This window comes from Colletes latitarsis, chromosome 1 (genome assembly GCF_051014445.1).
Source record: "Colletes latitarsis isolate SP2378_abdomen chromosome 1, iyColLati1, whole genome shotgun sequence".
Lineage (NCBI taxonomy): Eukaryota > Metazoa > Arthropoda > Insecta > Hymenoptera > Colletidae > Colletes > Colletes latitarsis.
This window is the reverse complement of record NC_135134.1, coordinates 38369185-38392493: the sequence shown is the minus strand read 5'-3', so window position 1 is coordinate 38392493 and position 23309 is coordinate 38369185. Positions and strand designations below refer to the sequence as shown.

General features: G+C 36.9%; 1 protein-coding gene and 1 long non-coding RNA gene across 2 annotated transcripts in view; both read left to right on the top strand.

Annotated features, from left to right (window-relative positions):
• LOC143342395 (uncharacterized) overlaps window positions 1–18385 on the top strand; it is a 79389-nt gene extending 61004 nt beyond the window's left edge. Inside the window, exon 3 of the long non-coding RNA XR_013079797.1 lies at window positions 17799–18385. This is a non-coding gene — a long non-coding RNA (uncharacterized LOC143342395). The remainder of the gene's footprint in view (window positions 1–17798) is intronic.
• A 205-nt stretch (window positions 18386–18590) lies between these two features.
• Window positions 18591–23309, top strand: part of LOC143343903 (uncharacterized) — a 223287-nt gene continuing 218568 nt past the window's right edge. The window contains exon 1 of the mRNA XM_076769275.1: window positions 18591–21470. Within this exon, the coding sequence (XP_076625390.1) occupies window positions 20399–21470 (1072 nt within the window). The 5' untranslated portion in view covers window positions 18591–20398. The remainder of the gene's footprint in view (window positions 21471–23309) is intronic.

Genomic DNA, 23309 nt, shown 5'->3' with positions numbered 1-23309 from the left:
GAATGGAAAATAAAAGTAAGAATAGAAAACATTAAATTACACTACGTACCGTGCTTATACGTACCGATACATGGTTACTGTATCAATCTCTATACAGGGTGTGCCTCGAAGGAGCAATATTGACGCCATTGAGGCGATCGAGTTCGCTTTACAAACGATTGGATGATGTTGGATAATGTTGTCAACCGTCGAGAACTGTATAACTTTGTTTTACACTTCGGTACAAAAAACGGCACATTTTATATTTTATAAACCAGGGTTCTTCGACCCTTGTGTCGAGGGAATTTTATTAAAATTTTACTAACGATACGACTATTCAATTTTTCAATTTTTGAAAATAATTCTTTTTCGAGCGAATGAAATTTATAAATTTAAAAATTTCATTTATTCGAACAGTCGTCCACTACAGTTATACGAACGATAGGAAGAACGAATTAACAATGGAGTGTAACTTTTAACATTTTGTTAAGAAAATTTATTTTTATTATATAGAAAATAATAAAATAGTTTTAACAATTTTTATTCGATATAATAGAGCAACACAACAATTTGGTTAACTGAATATTTATTATTCTTGTATTAGTCATTTCTTATTTGAAGCAAAATAGTAAACATATGATTAGATACGAATAAATAGTGTAATCAAATAATACTCTTAAAAATATTACCAATTGCTGAGTTTTCTCTTTTTAACACTATGATTTCTAATAAATTTTTAACGTCATTTCAATCTCATATCGAGCAACTTTTTAATTACTTTTCGATTTATTAATTGCCATTGTATAATATCGGTTTCATTAAATTTCTGTAAAGATTAATTTTTTTTCTATCATTGAAGATAATTTCGATAAGAAAAGAGATTTAAGGACTTATTCTACTAGGATAATAAAACATTATGATAGGAGAAAGAATGAATATTTCGATAATGGAGATTATATTATAAAAAGGAAACCTTTCTTGCTAGGAATTTTTGCTCAATCTAATCCTATCAATTTTATGAGACCCATCTTGAGCAGCAAAGAAAGATCCCCGTAGAACGGAAACCTTGTTAATTGCAATTTTCGCGTAGCCTAATCCTGCGAATCTGATAAAACGCAGAGCAAAGAAAAGATAGAGTCCAAGCGCGTAAAGTGGGAACCCTGTTAATTACAACTTCTGTATAGCTTAATCATGCTAATCTTTAAAGGAAAGATAGTACATAGTCCCGTGCACAATTCTCTGGGATAGTTCTGTCATACAGTTATGCTCGTTGCGATTTTTCATCGTCTTTCCTATCACGTGTTATCGGGCATCAAAATTAGAACGGAGAAATCACGTGTTATACAAAGATGTAATTACATGGAAATTATTATGTTTCTTCGTTCGTGTGTAGCAGTTTAAAATTAAACTTCCCATGTATCTTAGATAAAATGAAAACATTCTTAATAACTTTTGCAGAATCGAATATTGCTAGTCTGATAAGATTATCTTGTTAATTCTAACCTAATCCTGCTTGTATAACCAGACATAGTTGTTATGAGACATAATTCAAAAACTGACGAGTGGAGGAATTTAATTTTTGTTACTTTGGTTATTTTAGTTTACTTTCAATTATCTTCTTCCAACTATAATTTAATTTCGGTTACTTTGATCATTTTAGTTTACTTTGAATTATTATTTGTTTAATGAAAGTTTACAATTACGTATGCAATCATATATCTACTCTAAAACAACCATACATTTTTGTTTTCAGACAATTTCTGGAAAAAATTCAATATGAGAAATACTAAGTTTGTGCTTATATGAAATTACAAAAATTATACATAATGAAAAAAGAGAATGTCAATTGCAATTTGAACAACTTAATTCTGTCAATCTAAGAAAATTTATGTCGTACGGTAATTTATGTTAATTACAAAATTTCAAAGTATTTTTCATCCAACGTCAAAAGCAAACTGAAAAATAAATAATCCCATATAATTATGTAATTATACGAAAGCTATATAATCGTATCTCGTTATTTACTTACATTAGTTTCTTTAACATTGTAGATAATGTAAACACGCTGTTGCAACTTTTACATAGTACAAAGTTAAAGAAAACAATTTCTAATAACATGTAATGGAAATCTCGTTTATTGCAACTTTGCATCCGCCATTATTGCAAACTTGTAATGTAGAGACGAGGAGAATTTTATTGGAATTAAATTAAATTTGATTCTATAATTCAACTTCTAATTTTATAACAAATGACAGCTTGTCTTTTATTTGTTATTTGAAATTTATTATTCGAAAGTGGATTTCGTCTCGTTTCTCCGTCAGAGTATAATAGCAAAAGAAAAATACATAGTAAGTAACCGCCCAGAGGAAGAATTTTATTAATTGCAAGTTTTGCATAGCCTAATCCTGCTAATCTGATGCACCATAAATTAGAAAGAGGAGGTTGTATGTAACCATACGCTCGGATCGCTAGGAAAGCTTCGACGTGCAATGATGTACGATCATTACAATCTTCTAAAGTATTTTTCATCCTACGTCAGAATTATCCATACAAATTGATAATGCCATATAATTATGTAATTATACGAGTACCACATAGTCGTATCTCTTCATTAATTTACAATAGCATATGACGAAACTTCTTTAACAGTCTGTGTGTTTGTGTGTGTGAAATAAAGATGTTTGTTGTTTCCATCCGGTTCAAATTTTGTTTCGTGAATAGCAATTTATCCAAAAAAGAAAAACCTGTCACACGTTTTATCCAAAATATCGGTAAATTGTTACTGTCCTCTTTATTATCGCGTTAATTATACGGGTACAGAACATTATTCAAAATGAGGGTATACGTAAAAAGGAGTATGAAAACGTAGCTAATAGGAATTAATAATAGTGCTACATAAACTGGTGTTTTTTTCCTCTTGAATTCAACGTCTTTGTTTTTATTTTATTATTAATTATGTTATACAATAACAATGTTTTTCATCTTAAAGTCAATTTGAATTACTAATAATAGTTCAAAGTTTACAGTTACATAAGCAATCGTATACTTTTGTTTTTAGACGATTTCTGAAAAAAACTCAATATAAGAAACATTAAGTTTGTGCTTGTATGAAATTACAAGAATTATGTATACAATGAATAAAGAGAATGTTGACTGCAACTTGAATAACCTAGTTCTGTCAATCTAAGGAAAGTTCTGTCGTATAGTAATTTATGTTAATTATAAAATTTCAAAGTATGTTGAAAAATTTCCTGTTGACCCATTTTTTTCATTTTGATTTCATTATTATTCATGTTATTCGATAACAATATTTTTTTTATTCACCTGCATTCCAAGAGTGCTGATCTATAATGTTTAAAATCTTAAATCTTTTAATTTAATATAAACAATTTACTTATCTCTTTTATTATATTTGAGATTTATAACTTGATGGGGCAGATAAAATTAGATTTATACGTCAAATCGATAAAGTAGTGCAGAAATTTTGCCAGCCATTTTGAAAAATATAGGAAAAAAGAAAATTGTAGGATACTGAAGAGAGAAAATTGTTAAATGCTAAATTTTAGTAGAAAATTATTCTCTTTTAATTTAATATAAACAATTTACTTATCTTTTTCGATATATTTGAGATCTATAACTTCATAGGGTATATAAAATTAGATTTATACGTCGAAATTTCGATCGATAAAGTAGTGGATTAATTTGGTCCACCACTGTGAAAATTGTAGGATACTGAAGAGAGAAAATTGTTGAACGCTAAATTTTAATAGAAAATTGTTCGTTTCAACAAGTTAGACTAGTACATAAAATTTCGAATCGATCGATAAAGTAATGAAGTTACCAGCCATTTAGAAAAATCTAGGAAAAAGAAAATTGTAAGATAAAACCTCGTTAATTGCTTTTGACGTAGCCTAATGCAGGCAATCTGATGAGATAGATCCAGTGTAGTAAAGAGGATCGTACTCAGCCATATAAAATGGGAACGTCCGAAATACGCGAGGAGCAGCCGACGGGCTGAAATTATGCTTCGATTATTCGTGTCTGGTGGTGGATGAGGGAGAAGAAGCCTCAGGTGGGAGGCATAACTGGCCTAAGCAGCCTCGTACAAGTCACCCACCCTCTTTGCACGTGATCCATGCCGCTCTTCTCTCCTTCGTTCTCTTTTTATTTTAACCTTTATTTTCAACCGGTCCTTTTTTTCACTCCCCCCCTTATTTCTTTTCGCTCTTACCTTTATTCTTATTCTTCCCTTATTCGTGCTCTCTCATAAGCCGCACGACGTCGGGCGTCGTGTCTCGGGCCGAAAATCAGGGTTGCGATAAGCAAACACTCGCTCGCGCCGCTCTATTATTAAACTATAAAATCCGAGGGGTCCCAATGGCGCAAGCGTCGACCTTCGATTTTTTGACAATCGATCGACCATCGATTGCTACGCGATTGAGACGTTTCGAGGCAGACGTACGCGGAATATCCGATAGGACTTTATAGCTGAAATTAGAACCCATTTAAATGCAAATGGGAAATTTTCGGAAACACGGAGAAGAACTCTGTCGCGCGAAACGAGAATTGAACAGTTTTAATCTCGACTTCCAAAGGCGTGTCTAGGATTAAATTTTCCCTTATGCGGCGCGAATCGCTCGAGTAAGTCGTTATAATTCTCCGATCACGAACGATTATAATTACCAGCGTAAAATGTAGAGTCAACCTATAAATTTCGAAGCGTATAAGCGACAATATTTCAGTTTTTGTTTCATTTTTCGCCCCGTTGGTATCCGTTTCGATTTTTCTTGATAAGTAGACACCATGACACGTACACTTCGCTGATAATGAACAGCACTCGTAACACTTAACGAGTTACAACAGGACGGTTTCATTAAAGGGAAGAAGCGATATTGTTAATTTTGCACAAGCCCAGAGCCTATTAACACGAGGCTCAAAATTAATGTTGTTCGAAAATGAAGAAGCGTGCATGATTTAACGTAACAAATGCCACGCCATTGGACTGTCTGTTCTTTCGTAGCTCATTCTTTTGCCGCGGTACCCTGACCACGCCCTTATTCAAACGGCGCTGCCCCTGACGATGATTATAACATCATCCGGCCGAAAATCTATGGGCCTCGTTATATCTCATAGGACAATGATCCTCGATTAAATGTAGCGTGGAAGACTACGCGATTCTAAAATATCTAAAAAATATTAGCTGGTTCGAAATCATCCCCATTCTTCTCCGAGTGAGACAGAATATTTGCTTGGAATGTATTTGGGATAACATATTTTTTTGATTATTTATTTATTTCTGTCAATGGAATAATTTTTACAATCTCGATTGGCTACCATCATTTATTTTTCATGGTTAAAAAATTTTAACGGTAAGCTTGCTCGAGCAAGAAGTAATTGGTAGGTTAGAAATTATTTTACCAAACTTTTAAAATATTTTTTATTTCCAAAGATTTTCACTAGTAGAAATTATATGTTTATAATTACAATATTTAATTTTAAATAAATTTTCAACATCACAACCTCGAATTTTATGTACTGAACGTCACCATTTACAAATTTGACACGTGACATCTACTAGAAATTAAATATCTCCAACAATATTTACTTTAAAATTTTATGTGAAAACAAAGCATAATTTTCAAAGGAATTTGTATGATTGATATTTCAGATTTAGTCATAATTACTTTTGTTTTGGAGAGAGTTTCTTAACCATGAAATATCTATATTTTCTCACACTCATATTTGTGCACTATAATGATTATATAATAATTCACTATAAATAGAAAAATTTTGTTTCTTATGAATTGAAGAATTTCATCCTTTCAAACATTGAGCTGTATAAGGGTTTAAATGAAAATGAAACTTGTCAACGGTTGTGGCACGTTGAAAACAGTGACTCTCGCTCTGATCACCGAAGTGCAGCTGCATTCGACGAGTGTAATACTTTGGGATGGGTGACCACTTGAAGAAACATCGCGTATGATTAGCAATTATTGTTGCACTATATTGTTTATATTATCTTCTCTATCGGTGTTCTAATTACTTTAATACTTAATATTGAAACAAAATAAAAAAAAAAAGAAAAACTACTTTGTAAATAGAAGCACCAGCAGGGGTAATAAACAACATTTACTAAAAATAAATGGAAAGAAAATTCATATGAAATTGGAGTTCCAATATAGTGAATTACCATATTATAGTACACAATACAAATACTACAAATGGAGAAGTAACTTCATATAGTGCTACTGAAAAAGAAATGACAAGAAAAGTCACTGTGTTGCAATATACAAATACAAAATTGAAAAATAGGCTTTGCACAGTACTACTGAAATTAAACAAAGATAAAGAAATTACATTCTTCTTCTAAAACAAAATTACTATGCTAGAAACTAAACTTAGGAGCCAATAAAATCCCTGCAAAGCTTTTGAAACAAATCATTTTCTAGCTCACGCCATTGTTGACTGTTACGATGGCTAAATTAAAACATCGTCTGCTATAAACACACAGGAAGCTTCCACGCTTCTTCCCCTTGGATAATTCGACAGGTGTTGCTAAAACTTTCCTTGAACAGCAATTTCCTACCCCGCGATACCGCAATAAAGCTACCCCATAAAACACGCGACGCGCGTCCTACCTGGTTTAGAGTAACGCAGAATAAATACAAGGTGTCCAAGAAGGTTGCACGGCGGCTTAGAATAAATTTTCATTGCCACCGCCGGCAAATTACAAGCTCAAAGCCTTTATGGTCGGTCGGAGGACTATCATCGGGGCCTGGCTCCCCCTCATCGACGGTCAACAGAGTCAAATTGGCATAGAACTGGGCAGACAGTAAAACTCGAGGAGGGAAATCTGACCTGTTGTAAAGCAGCCAACCGATCCTCGGAGCAGACCTGCAATTTTACGCGGCCTAACCAAACAGATAACAATATGTATTCGCGTTAAGTAAGCTCTCGACAGCCTCTAACAACACTTTATCGATGTGCCTCTTCGGTGCCAAATCTTTGTCGACCACTTAATCCTAGGAACCTTAAACCCCTGTAAATTATACGCACACAGGTCGTTCGTACCGTGAAATTTGCGTGGAAAAGAGAATTTGTGTTTGGAAATGGTCGAAGAAAGTGGAACGTTTTTCCCAACCAGGTTGCAGTCTAAATATTGGCAATCGATCATCCGCGAAATTGAGCTCGACATCTCGGGTGAAAAATCGTGTAAATTGTTTGAGAATAGGTAATTTTATTCTAGCATTGGAAATCATAAATTCATCGTGAAGATAATTTCGAATTAAATACCTTTAAGATATTTATTATTTTTAAAATTAGAAATTTTAAACGTTTTTATAGTTTACTTTATTACTACAGTTTTTATAGAGAACATTACCAGTATTTTATTTCCAATCAAATTATGTCTTATTTTGAGACTATATTATCGTTATTTATTTATATTAACGAAGTATAATTTAGATTTCTCGTTGCACGCGGTGCAGCGTACAGTTGCTGTCCTTTTTAAATAGCACCATTTCTATTTTAGTTCGTATTATTCTGTTTTATCTAGGGTACGGTATGCAGGCATTCTCGGAGCCACCTAGGCTAAAAATACTGTTTTAAACGTGCGTGCATTCACCTAAAATTTATTTCATTGTCGCTTAAACACAAATGTTATGACGAGAGTCACCCTTCACTGTTTCAAACTTGTCTTTTGTCCACGATTTCAAATCTATGGCTTATAGTATTCTTTTACTCGAAACTATTGTTGTTAATATATACAATTACAATACAATAATGTCGAAGTAATGTAGTAATGTCGAAAATTATAGTCTTTACTTTACATATATATAGTTAATCCCACTATTCATACGCTATAATATCGATTGACTACAAGTGAAAAAAATAAGTCCATTTTTTCATACATTGAATAAATTAAAAAGTAAAGTTGTGAACGGTCGTTGCACGTTAGAGACACTTAGCCCACGTTCGATCAACGACGTACAGCTACATTTTGAGTGTGAATCAAGTCCAGTATTTTGGGATGGGTGACCGCTTAGAGGAAACATTATCCATTATTAGCATTTATTATTGTATTATATCGTTTCGTAATTAGACATTACTGTCAATATTTAATATTGAAAAAAGATAAAAAAAAAAACTATAGATAAAAATAAATGGTGAAAGAATTCATAAAAAACAAGTTTCCTATAGTGAATCACCATTGTAGTGTACGAATTACGAGTAGGGAGTAACTGTATATAAATATACTACCTACCTTTAAAAATGTACTTTCTGTTATTGATTTGAACAAAATATAGTTAGAGATCCGGGTCCCAGTAATGGGGTATACTTAGCTCGCGAAAAAGTCGAAGAATATTGTTTTAATCGTCGTTTTATCGCGACGCAAAAAACGTGTTGCTATTGAGTCGATCTGGTTACAAGTATCGTAATATATTCAACTTGGCTGGACATCCGATGTCAGCCTTTGCGTAAAACGGTGATGTATTTGTAATTGGGCCCTGTAATAGCAAGCTTGCGATTCAGTAATTATTAATTCGACGGTTGGTACCTCGGCAGTACACTCATTACTTTTGAAACTCGCACGTGGCAATTTCAGTCAAATTAACGTCGCAACCAACAGAAACCGACGGATTAAGCTACCTTGACGCAAATACTTAAAAACGAGCCGAGCAAAACGAATCGAATGGACACTGGACCAGTAATAATACTCCATCAATTCGATGCCGACGTATCAATTATTCATATAAACATCCGTCGACAGAGCCGATGTTACACTTTCGTTCTGCAGTTACAAAATCGATGCACGCATGTATTTTTTTTTGATGTTCTTGGCGCTACGGGGACACGGTAAATTATTAAGTATGTAGCCATAAATTGCAAGCTAAAAACGAATATACGATACAACTGAGACTAAATTAAAACGAAATTGAATTTTATTGATTTGTAACTATAGCGATTTATCGATTTATTTATATATGTTTACTTTCGTAACAAGTGCCGTGGGATCTCGTTGGTAAAAATATAGATTATGCAGTAATGATTCTTAAAATGAACACCAGATTCGTAAATTGAACGTTTCTCTATATTCCAATTGTGGAGGTACCCCATAAAACCAGTGAAGCGTGAAAAATGACGTATCTGTTGGTGTCGAATTTCACCTCAGTTGTTCGAAAGATGAACGTTCATTTTAAGAATCATTACTGTAACCCAGAAAGTTCGACACTTTTCAAAATACTTTTCGATAGATTTTTAAAAGAGCAGAAACGAAATATTCTAAGAATAATTTCCTGCATGAATTTTGCTACAATGTAACAACAAAATCGTATGCGCAAACTAAAAATAGAGTTATTAAATTTCTCATAGGTTGTTCGTGCTTTTAATGTTTCGTATTACGAACGATGAAACACGGACGATTTGTAATATCGCCACCATTTCCACGAAGCCGTTTAATATAAACCAGACCTATAAATATAAATCGGTGTGAAATTCAACAAGTGGGCGTAAGTATATGTTCATCTAGTTTCCAAGATAAATCAAGCAACTCGAATAAACCCGTCTTAAAGACACTATTTAATGAATGAATAATGTATAATCGTCGATGCAAGAGAAATCATTGAGGTGCTCTACAATTAGGAATTCGTATAATTATTACCTCGGAATCGATACTATTACAACACTTACGTTCGTAAATCAGAAACGTAATTTGAAATAAAAAGTAAGAAATATATACATATACAATTAGAACGATGATATTTTATTGTCCTCGAATCACTTTGTTTTATTTCGGAAAAAGAAAAATTGCGAACGAATTATTTTAATAATCTCATGCATAATGTTAATCATCATAAATTTAATTTTACGACCAATTATACACCTGCAATATTGCTGAAACTGTGCAACGGGCGATCAATAATTACTTTATTTGCATTATCGTGCATAATTTCCTGTATATTTCAAAAACCAACGATGATATTCGTTATCAACTTTCTTCTCAAAAGTAGCTCTCTTCCGCAGCTCTTTTCTAAACGAAGATTAAAATTCTGTTCGAAAATGGAATTTTTAATTTCCAATTTTAATCGAAAAATTCCAGAAATTCAGTTGCTGATTCTGTATCAATTTTTAGATTTTAAAATTCTAAAAACTTAATTTTTTATTCTGCATTAATTTAAAAATTCTAGAAATTTAATTTTTGCTTCTGTATTAATCGTAAAATTTTTAAGTTCTGCAAATTTAATTTTTACTTCAGTATTAATTTTATATTTTTTAAATTCTGGAAATTTAATTTTTGATTCTGTATCAAGTTTTAGATTTTGAAATTCTATAGTTTATGATTCTGTATCAATTTTTAGATTTAAAAATTCTGGAAATTGAACTTTTGATTCTGTTTTAATTTTTTAATTTTCTTTTTGCGTGTACAAAGGGGAATTTTATTATTATAATAAAAATGCAATAATCGAAAGAATGGTCCACTAATTGCTCGATCGAATAACGGTAATTACGATTCTGTCATTTTAATTAGAGATAGCGATTGAATAAAACTCGTCGAGTTGGTGGTGGTAAACAGGAATAAAAGGAGAGTTTGTCGTTGATCGGTGAGTGGCAAAAGAAATAGACGAGGACAATAAAATGATAAGAAGGACCGTGGAGAAGAGCGATCGAGGGCAATCGGGGGGGTGATCGTCGATCACTGGGATCTTTGCGGTGATCGGTCAAGCGCCGCCGATCTTATCCTTAACACTGGCTTAAATGTATCGAACCGACGAGCGTTCCACGACTTTTTTGTGCGTAACTGCTTTCATTCGCGGCTGAAGAGGCCTCTCCTCTTCGTCAGAAGCTTCATTTTATGTCAAATGACGACACAGCAATTACGTCGACTGTTCCTTTTTACCGCGCGCTCGGACTGACATAGACTCGATCATTGAAAGCTTGCGCCTAAAAGCTTAATTTCTGTGGTTTTTGCCCCACGAATCGACTTTTTACGATTTCTCCTGTTGACGACATATAGGAACAAGTATAATTCCATGTCTCAGGCGTTATATTTTTAGCTTAACAGCGGTGGTTTTTGTCCACAGGCTGATTCTAGAGTCTGGAGAAAGCTGCATTACGTTCCCAAGCGTAGATACTGATAGATATTGAAGATTGATAGAGGAAAAAGTTGAATTCCTTTATGGGGGATTATATATCATTTGATTATATAATCTTTTTCTTCCGATACAACGATCCGTGTGCAATATACACCTTCACTTTTTGTTCAACTTTTTCGCTGCTTAATAAAGTCGTGAAATATGGTTCGTAAAATAACTACTACTTACACTCTGATCTACAACGATCTGCCGTAATCAAGAACAATTTTTGAATCGAAAAATATACGGATAAAATTTCATGTACACTTTTTAGCATTGTAGAACTAATTTGTTAACTCTAAATATATATTACTTTCGTCTTTTTTATTTTCCTCCCATAATTCTCATACAGTGAGTCATATTTTTTGCTCACCAACACATCTCTAAATTTTGTAAAAAAGTAAAACACATTTTAGCTGTAACTCATTGTACATCGTTTGCTATTTTTTAATTTTCTCTTTTGTATAGTAACTATTACAGAAATTATAGAGAAATAAATAACGGCAATAGCAGGAGAGGAATGTAAATTCTCGTGGCGCCTTCTAATCTTCCAACAGACACGTATCTTGGTCCTCTGTACATCAGTATGCATCGTTTCGTCATTTTTCGTATTTACGAGGTGAGCAGTTAAGTGCACTTTAAGTGTCTAGGACCGCGTTCATGACCACCGACAATGGTACTCGCGTGGAAAAATACTTCCACTTTTGTTTCTTTTTTTGTCCTGGGACGAAGCGTCCCGAAACTGGAACTACTTATCCGCGCTATCTCGAACCAACCAAGTCCAACGAGATGTTCGACAACGGTAGAAATTTGACGCGCCTCGTAAAAGTGAAACGTTTAGGTATCGGGAATGTCGCGGCGCGATCCACGGATGAAGGGTATCTGCCCTTTATCTTCGTACACGCTAGGGAAGCCGGATGAGATAGTTTTTCCTGAAAAAGCCGCTATTAAGGGAGTCGAAAATCCACCAACGATGATCCGTTTCCTCCCTTTTCTATTTCTGGGGTCATCTCTTCTCTCGAATCGGAACATTCGATCTCGTTGGAGTCGGTTACTTTGAGATAGTTGGTTTAACCTCTTAACGTACGACTTAATTCCAAATAATTTTTCAAATGTATACTATTTAATTTTGTTTAAATTTGTTCGTACAAGGAATGGTCACGAAAAAGAATAGATTTGTTTTACGAATATCTCGTGAATGTTAAAATGTGTTGATTTTAGTATACAGGGTGTTCGACCACTCCTGGAAAAACTTTTAATGGGAGATTCTAGAGGCCAAAATAAGACGACAATCAAAAATATCAATTTCTTAATTGACGCTTCCTTAAAAAATTATTAAAAAATTTCAAATCGTACTGGAAAAATTATTTTCGGTTGCGGGAGTCAATTACAATCATTTTTGATGAATACATATACTTCCGAAATCCTACCCACTTTCGAGAAAAAAATTCGAGTAGGTAGTGAAATTTTTGGACGAAATTAAAAAATTTCAATTCATACTAAAAAAATTATATTTAGTTACAGTGGGCAATTACAATAATTTTTGGTCATTATACATACCCCAGAAAACCTACTCAGTTTCGAGAAAAAAATTCCTTACCGAAAATATAATTTCTGGCCAGAAATGTCTGCTCGAATTTTCATGCGAATCTTTAAAACGTCATAACTTCTGAACGGATGGGACGATTTTAATGTTTAAAAAAGCAAACTACGCGTATTTTGGTGGAGAATATGTACAAATCACAAAAATATTCGAAAAGTTGGTCCTTGAACCGGCAAAATGAGAAAAACCCAATAAAAATGGTTCAATTTTCAAACAGCCATAACTCCTACAATAGTGAATATATTTCAATGAAACTTTTTTCTGAAGTAGTACTCATGGGTACCTACAAAAAAGTATTAGACAACATTTCCATACAGCGTCAAACAAATTTATTAAAAATCAAAAACTAATTTTTAAGAAAAATCAACAGGGGGTAGGTGCCTAAATTTTTCGACGAAAAAAAAAATTTTCAAATCGTTCTAAAAAAATTATTTTCAGTTTGGGGGGTCCATTACAATAATTTTTGGTGAATAGACTACCTTCGAAATCGTAAGCATTTTCAAGAAAAAAATTCAGGAATGTGCCTAAATTTTTCGGCGAAAAAAAATTCTTTCAAATCGTTCTGAAAAAATTATTTTCAGTTTCGGGGGTTAGTTACAATCATTTTTGGTCGATAGACATACCCTCGAATTCCTACGCATTTTCGAGAAAAAAACTCGTGTAGGTAGACAAATTCTATTAATAATTTTGTTAATAACTTTTTAACGAAGCCTCCATAAACAAATTGTTATTCATGATTTTCGCGTTATTTTGGCCTCTAGAATCTCTCATTAAAATTTTTCCCAGGGTGGCCGAACACCCTGCATAAGACTTAATAGCGAATAGCCTCATGATTGTAAAACTTGACATCAAGAACTTGTCACGAGACAAACTTGTCATTGTAGGGTAAGGAGTTAATGTAGTTGGTTTGATATAGTTAGTTTGATATAATTTGTTTGATTGTTAGTTTGATGTAGTTGATTTGATACAATTTGTTTGATTGTTGGTTTGATGTTGTTCTAATTTCGGGACATTTTATTTCGAATAAAAAGGGTGGAAATATCCTTCAGTTGTTACCATTGTCAGTGGTCATGAATGTGGCCCTAGACACTTAAAATGCACTTAACTCCTCGCCTCGTAAATACGAAAGGATACGAACAGCCTCGTGACAAGCCAGAAAAATGACGAAGTTATAGAAGATACGCGTTCGAAGATTAGAAGGCGCCACGAAAAATTTACATTCTTCCCTCGCTATTACCGGTTATTTATTCTGCTTATAAACAGAATAATCCCTGAAAGAAAGTTTCCTCCATGCCCCCCACAGAAGCCACTCAAACCAATAGAATTTTATACGTCCAACCTCTTCGTCAAACACAGGCAAACATTTTTTCGACAGCGTAACTGTACCGAAGAAACACTTAAGCTTTACATAAAGTAGCCACTTTAATAGAATTTTCCTACAATTTGATATAAAAATATGAATCTTTATTAAAACCACTTTTTACAAATGTAGTCCCTATGATTTTCACTGATTATAATATATCTTACGTAATCGTGACAATGAAATATAGTCTTTTCATAGAACAATGGAACCTCAGAAAATAAATCACATTTTATTTATTTACAAAGAAAAATTTTGGTCCTCGAAGGTTTCATTTCAGGATTAAGTTGCATACCACAATAAAAGACTTATATGAAGGACTTAGTGTAATAATATAGGTAGTTTCCTATTGTACGAGATTGAATAGTCCGTTTCTAGGATTTCATATATCCGGGGAAGGTAGTGTTTCTGTTCCATGAATCGACCTTTCTTGTTTCGAGTCTCACACGTGCCGCTCGACGAGGAGAGTGAATGAGATTCACCGAAAGTGAGCTAGATAAGACAACCAGAGTGTGAGTATTGGATTATCAGCATTAGGCGGCTCGTAACCGAGATAAGACGCGCACGTGGGATGAATCATATGCCAATAAAAATTTTAATTTTTATATCTGTCGGTGTATCTTCGTGAAAGCGTCGATAACGAATTGGCGATGCTTTCCTGACGAAGATTAGTCCAAACAGTATCTCATTCGGATCATTTTTAATTACCATCATTGGTATCAATTATTATTAACTTTGAATCACCTATAACAATAGTTCAAATCGTGTTTGGAATTATTTTCGTTCTAAAAACGTTATCGATTCTTTCTTAATAAATCTATGAAACAACAATTTTAGTTTTCTTCCAAGATAAAACAATCTCAAATAATTTTATAAACGATTAATATAAAGAACAAACACGTGCTCAATATAGATTGTTTAAAAGTGGTGATACAAATAAGAAATAAAAAACGGAACTCAAATTTATGAAAAAAACCAATTATAAAATTATTTATTCTAATAGTATTTTCATATTTAGATGTAAGGTACTCTTCAGGAACAATTTGGATCGAATTTTCGATTGATTTCACGTTTTGATTTTGCCACGAATAAAATAAAGTGTAAAATAGTAAATAAATTAATATTAGTACCGCGATGTGACTCAGAGATTCTAATTGCGATTTATCGCGAGACCTTGTTACAGATAATATCGAAAGGTATTAAGCTTAGAATTGCACATCGATTTTATAGACACACAGTACTGCAATTTCTCGTCGATGAGATAAAGTATTAAGTATTCGACAAACCAAACCCGTTTGTTATTTACATCGGAAGTGATAAAACGACAGTGTCTAAATATAGTTAATCTGCAATGATAAATGTACATAATACAGTGATACATTAACGCGTTCGATTCAGTGGCTTTTTTCGTGGTCTATACTATTTGACTGTACGAGTTAATTATACTACACGGTGAACTTTCGTGCGTGGAACGCAGGCCTTTCGTTACACTTCGTAAATTTCGATATAAATCTAGAAAAATTTCGACGATATCATCTTAGCGCTTAACGAAGATTCGATAAATTATGGCTCGCGCCAAACGACAATGCGGCGCAAAATATACAGGGTGCTCCACGTTGAATGGTCCAATGGAACGATTCTATGCAGAAAAATAACTAAAACATGGAATAAAATTTTTTATACAAATTTCTTTTTTCAAGATACACGCAATATTCCATGCTTTCCATTTATTTTCCACGTTAATCGATTTTCTAGATTTGTTGGAACTCGAAAAACAAATGGTGACTTCTTTTTATTTTGTGATATGCATTTATTTCGGAAACTGTTCAATTAAGAATCACACTATAGATTGTTTCGATGTCTACTAAACGCAGACTAGGTATCATCGCGACGTGCTAAAGTACGTTATCTACGTATGTTTTCCGTAAACATCTCTAAGCAGAAATGATAACAATGTTGCTATCTATATGATGTAACAAGTCGTCGCGAGTTATGCTGGAAATATGTACGCACGCAAGAATAACGTGCTACCTGACTCCAGGCGAAACTGGTTCCTGTTCGGTTAACGAATCTTTTTATTCTTTCAATTTTTAATGGTTTAGAAAAGCAGTGAATAATTTACAATCAGCAATAAATTAAACACGCTCCAAAGCTTTTGAATATTGATATTTGATTAATTGCTACGAATTATTCAGGAACCTTGTTTCGAACAGCTTATTGAATTATTAGTGCACGATTATTTTAAAAATAAAATCTAAGAAACGAGTATAACAAAATATTTACAAATATTTAGAACATAGTAATAAATTTTTGTAAGTCGAATCCCCGAAAGAAATAAAATTTCTGCACTGAAATTTATTGACAACAAATTTATATCACCTTTATTTTAATTAATTCATAAAAAGTCGTTTGATATATTAGAACAACTCAATTTCAGCTCTTAGCTCTCTGCTGGGGTATAAATTTAACGAACATGTATGCATATGCATAGCGCGTATAGCACAATATCGTTTAAATACGAAGCGAGAAATTCAAAAAAGGAATATTTATATATGAGAAAATTTTCTCGATTCCGTTCCGTGGCACGTGTTCAGAAACAGGTTCCACTCGTTAGATCCGAACATAAATTCATATTCCAAATCGTCCAAGAAAAGAAAGTACAAATACAATAACGCACAAATAAAATAAGTATTGAGCGTATGTTATTTTATACGTGTTTTCATCAGATTTTTGTTTCTCCTTTTCTTGGACGACTTGGAATACGAGCTTATGTTCGGATTTAAAAAGTGGGAACCAGTTCCTGAACACGTGCCGCGAAACGGAATCAAGAGAATGATTTTCATACATGTCTGTTTCTTTTTTGAAGCTTCTTGCATCTTATATAAACGATGTTGTAACACATTACATTTTTTGTATCAAATTTTTAAAAAATATTCATAGTGTATTTATTTATTTTTTATTTCAACATTTGTATTATTCGTTTATTAGATATACTATATAATTAATATAATTTTTAAAAGTATTATCAATGTTTTTCGATTCTTATAAATTCTTGATAAAGTTAAACGAATTATTAATCCTATATTAGGAGGGAAAGGACGCGTCTTATAAGGTGAAAAATACTTTATTAACCCTTTGCACATAGTATTTATTAATATGAACGATTAGCAATACCAAATTAAATTTTGTAATGTGATTTCTAAAAATGGAAAAATATTCTTATTTCCACAAACATGTATATGAATACTTATAATTTAAATTTTATTTAGATATTTTCTAAATTCAGTTTGTGTCATCATAAATGAGACTTCAATCGAACTATGGTAGGTATTATGTTTGTCGCCATAGCGGCGCCAGTGGAGTACAAAGGGTTAAAAGATAAAAAGTTTCGTTTGAACTTTCAATTTATTATAATTTCAAAATTGGTTAAAAATCTCTTTTTGCAAGAAGCAAAAAAAGTACTTGAAATATTTTGACTCCCTTATGTTAAAGATACCAATGGATCCAAAGAACGGTTGGGTCGATCTCGTCGCCAATTTTCCAGAGAGGTACGAATTAAACGGAGCGAAAAATAAAGTCTCCGAACGAGACGGTATCGTGTTTCGTTCGGCGTTTACCATTTTACAATGCATTTTTTCCTCTCGAGCGGCAGAGCGTAAAGAACCCATAGACGGAAACATTTCCTCAACGGAGATTTAAGGGACGACCTTGTTACTGTTTACAGGTACGCTCGGCTGACCTCGATAGAGCTTTCGCTCGCGTCTAAAGGAAGAATGAAAAGGAAACGAAGAAGCCGAAGAAAACGAGAACTCATGCGCGTTGCGGCTGATCGCGGTCTCGTGCATTCGCGTTGCAGGTTGGTGTGAAACAGACTCGCCGCGAGACGTCCCGTTAGCGAAACAGAGGCGGTGGAAACAGGAAGAATAGCAGGGGGAGAGAAGCACGAAGGAAATAAGCGAGAACGGGACGACTTTAGTGAAGAGTCGAAGGCGAATCGAGAAGAAACGGTGGAAAGGAATAGTGGACGGGGGCACGCGAGCAAGAGACGATTTCCGGAGCTATCTATCGTTCGCAGGTGTTCCGCGCGCGTCCTTCGCGGCCTTGTTTCCGGCTTCGAGCTAGGAGGGACACGGTCGAGGCGATTCCTGGGTGTAAAATAGGGAAGATCGTGGATTAAAACGCGAGAGAAATCGTATCGAGAGAACGGGAACGCGAATTGGAATCGTAGGTACGAAGAGAAGAAAGGTGGTAACGAGGAAGAAAAGGAGGGAAGAGAGAAACGGAGCGATCGAGGGAAAGATAGAAAGGTAACGAAGCGACGGGGCGGCGGTGGCGGCGACGGCTCACCGCATAGGTGGACGGGGCGTAGTGGCAGAGAAAGAGAAATAGGGGAGACAGCGCGAAAGAAGCGAGAGAGAAAGGGTAGGAGAAAGGGAGATAAGAGAAGGTGGAAAGGAGGAGGGGGGAGAGTAGCGCGAAAGAAGAGAGGGAGAAGAAGAGGCGCGTGGTGGTCGTGGTGGCGCGGTAGTGGAGGAGAGCGAGCGAGCATCCAGATCTGTCGCGTGCTGCGTCGCTCTGGGATGGGACGGAACCGGGACGACATGGTATGAAGCGGAACGGGACGAGACAAGACGAAACGGGACGAAACGGGACGACGGCTACTACTACTACTACTACGACGACGGGATGGGATGGATGCTGCGGGCCCGTGTGAGTAGCGAGTCGAGTCGATCCACGGCGCGTTGGTATTGGTTTCACTCTCGGCTGCTGCCGGCCCGTGTGCTGGTGTGTCGGTCTGCTGTTCGGTCTCTCTACGAGAGCGAACCGAGGAGCGTGCCCGAACCGAGCCGGAGAAGAGAACCGCGGCACTCGTTCAGTAGTTTCTCGGACGCCGCACCGGCACCATCCGACCTACCAGATAACCCCGGAGTGCCCGGACTACCCCCGACCTCGTAATAATAACGACGGACGCCACGATCGCGACACTGGATCGTTCGTTGCGTGCAAACGAGCACGGTGACCGTTCGTGAAATCCGGCAACGTGGTTTTTTTTACAATCTAAAAAGATCGGATCGCGGCGCCTTGCAACCCGAAACACCCCGACGAGTCCTGTCCACGAGGGAGGTTACATCGCGTCGGTTGTTTATCGTCGCTCAGGGAGCATCGTACGACCTCGCCAGGTGTTTTCGCGCGGTGACGAGAACGTGTCCGGGACACGTTGCACACGCACCGCATCGCGTTCTCGCTAAGCGCCGGTGGGCCCGGTGAGCCAGGTTTCGCGCAACGCGTGCACGTCCGCGTATCAAGTGGGTGAGAGAAGTGGTGGCTAAAGTGATCCCGTCTGACGCGAATTATTTCGCGAAAGAAATCAACGCGCGTGATTACGACCCTCCGCGACTCCGGAAGGATACGCGGCTCCCACGGGCGGCCACGGGAGAGGGCAGTCTCAGTGAAAGAGAAACAGTGATACCGCGGACAGAGACAGGGGATAAAAGGAGGAGGAGGAGGAGGAGGTGGCGGCCGTGCTTGCTGAAGAGAGGGAGAACGAAAGAGCGAGAGAAACCCGTTAAGGCGGTACGAGTAACGTGTCGGTAGAAGTTTCTTGCGATTGATAGAGGGACCGAGAGAGAAAGAGAGAGAAAGAGAGGGACAGAGCGAGGTCGACGAAGGTAATCGGTAGCATCAACCTGCGTGCTTCGACAAGACCGATTAAAGGCGAGCGAACGACGATTCTTTCGCTTCCTTTGTCGCTAATTCCCTTCTCCAAGGCGTTTCGTCGATCGTTTCCTATCGCCGATTTTCACCCAGGATCATTCGCAGTGTAACGAGTACCCTCGGCGATACATCGGGGGCAGAGGAGCCAGAGAAAGAAGCCAAGGAACGTTCCGGTCGTTCGTATCGCAGGATCCATCGCACGTCGCCTCGATGCTACCTCGTAAACCAATTCCGTGGTTTCCTACCTTCGCGAACAAGCCGTTCTGACTGGCGCGATCTGGTTCGCGTTGACGCCGACACCGGGACGGTCAGCAATAATGCGAGAGTACCGAAAACGTGGTACACGGACGGTAACAGTGGACCAGCAACTGCTGCATCCTCAGTGTTCAGCGAGAAGCTCCCAGGCGAAAGTAACCGAGGATGAGGTGGTCCCTGCATCGTAGAATCGTGTTTACGCTCCTGTGACCTGATCCCCAGGTGGCTCTGATCCAGAGGAGTGCAAGTTTGCCGGACAAGGAAGAAGAGGACGATAAAGATATCGAGATAAAAGCGAGGAAGCGACGCGTAGATAAGAAGGAGGGCTCGGAAAGGAGTGTGGATGAGACCGTCATGCCCGCTGAGATCGACACGGGCGGGCCAAGGGTGCTGCACTGTGATTACCGTGCCGACTGCCCGATACCGATCGTAGCCTCAGCTTCCACCGAGTCTTCCTTGCTGCGCGAGAATAGATCCGTTCGATCATCGATCTCACCACGATTGCCGCTCGAGTCTCGTCGATGGTCTTGTTTCCCATCCAGACGAATACGATCGAGAGGATTCTTCCGTCGTAACGAGCTCGACGTTTCCAGGCCCGCTGTCGTCGACTCCGTGGACGATGACTCGTCGGCGGAACGGCCGGAGTCACGGCTGCGTGACACCAGCGACCAACTCGCGGACGACGCGAGGATAAATCAGGCGCGTTCCAGGCGACGATTCTCAACTATCGATCCGTCGAGGAATCGGTTCGTCGATCGTCATGGGGAACGCGGTTGCTGCTCGAAACGCGACTTTTCCGCGGAGAACTGGCCGCAGGTACACGCTGCGAATTCCGTCCGAATAGGGAAAGTATCGTTCTCTAGTCAGTCGACAGACCGGACCTACGAGAAGCTCGTACCGGCCAGCGAGCTTCTGTCCTTGGCCGATGAAACGTGGAAGGAAGTGGATGCGACGAATTCCTGGAGACGCGAGTCGCGCGTCGCCAAGGTCGCGTCGACCGAGAGCCAGACGGAGTTTCCACGCGACGACGAGTCCACGAGGTGTTCCCGGGGAACGAGGAAGAAGAAGAGACGACGCGAGTGCCCAAACAACACCCGTTCCGCGTCCTCGTACATTCAGTTAGCGTTTCTACTGTTGCTCGTCGCGTTCGGTCAGTGCGGGCTCCGTAAATCGAGTGTGTTCAACTGCAGTGCGAGACCGAGTACCACCGGGTTGAGTGTCTTGGCGATTGGCACGGTTATCAGTGCAGTGAGTGCCGCGCCGGTTGATTTAATGGGTGATGCCGGCGTGAGGGCAGAACGATCCGCCAATCTGTCGCACATCACCGGCGCTTCCAGGAAAATACAGATGTACATCAAGAATCGGCATCTACAGATCCTGCCCGATGGCACGGTGAACGGATCCAACGACGACACGTCGGATTACAGTGAGTAAATTTATTTCTTTTATACTAGGCTGGGGGCAACTCTCCTCCACTCTGCGCGATCCGAGAACGATTGTCCAACGAAAACGGGGAATTTCTAGGCCGATTGAATTTAGTTTCTAGGCTTCAATTTTGTACTTTTTAGACATTTCTCGATTCTCGTGTTGCTTCGAAACCTGAACTTGCACCGAAACCTGCTCGGATATTTTCGGACAATAACCCACCACACACAGCCACATTTCGCTTTACGACGATTCTCGTTTTATGACGATTTACAACACACTTACGACGGTTATGAATCATCATATCCTTTTCGCTTTTACGACTAGTTGTCAACCAGAAATCCTTGCGTTTTTGAGTTCGTGCACATACAATATACCAGGCGTAGAGTATCGGTGCGAATTTCTAGGTTAAATTACATACAGTTATATTTTCTATTCGTTTACGTAGAACCTTTGTTTCTTATGAATTCTTTCTCCTATTTATTTATACTAAATTTGCTTATTACAACTATATGTTATTTCTATTTATTAAAGCATTTTTTTCTTATTTTGTAATATTAAACACCGGTAAATAGTACTTAATTAGAAAATCGATGGAGAGATATAATGTAAACATTATAGAAATCGACAATACGCAATGTTTTTTCTCGAGTGGTCACCCATCCCAAACGCGCCGATGCAGCTGCACTTTGCTGATCACACGAGATCCGGCGTTTACAACATGCAGTGACTGTTGACAAGTTTCATTTGTAATTTATTCAAATACATGAAACAATAGACTCAATTTCGAAAATTGAATTCATAAGAAACAAGTTCTTCCCTCATTTATAGTGAACCATTATGTGCAGGAATATGAGTGAAAGTAACTATATGTAAATATGTAATTATTATCGTAATCTTCTCGATTACATTAATGGAATTTAAAAGTTTACTATTTGGTTTTGTTTGTGATAAACATTTCAAGGAAATAGCGGTGTAATGTCAGTCACCTATGATATAATATTTATAATCTTTTCGAAAACATTGCTAACGAACGCATGTTCGTAATCTTCACATCGACGCATTATCCAAATTAAAAATTCGAGTGACGAGACTAGTTTTCTAGCACGTCAGAAAAGCTCCTGTTTTTCAGGTAGTATTAAAAATTATCCAAAGAGGACGGGGTGATACGAAGCAATATTATCTGAAAGAAATCGTTGGAATGCCGAGAATACCAGAAACCTTATTAAGATTCAATGTATTTAGTTTCATATATATTTCACCTATTGAAATGATTACGTTTGGAAAACAGGACAGGTTCTGGGTATCTCGTATAAGGATACTCAAACGCGCGAGAAACATAAACAGAATTACGCAAAAATAATAGTAGAAGATTCATCGTTAGCTGTCTTATTATTCTGATACATTACGTTTGAAAGACAACGTTCAAGGGGGTCTTCTAGCATGAAATTCGTTTTCTTAGGCTTTTTTTGAGATTTTCTTGTGAATAAACTATAACACCTTTTGCAGTCAAATTTACAAGGTTTATTTATACACGTTTAAAAAGTTGAAATTAGTAGCACTGCATACTTTCAAACATAGTCAAACAACGTCAAATTTGTTTTAAAAAAAGGTTATTCTACACCAATTGGTCAAGTAGATTTAAAGATATCATGGACACCGTTCTGGTAAACATAGTCTCGAGTGCAGACACCAGAGATGAATCCTTTAACGAATTAAAAGAAAAACTACTCAACAGTTTATATAGGAGTATTGTAAATAATTTCACATTATTTGATTAGGAATTTTGAGCAAGAAAGACCATTATTTTTATCGCTGGAATTCCTTCTCTTCGAACCAA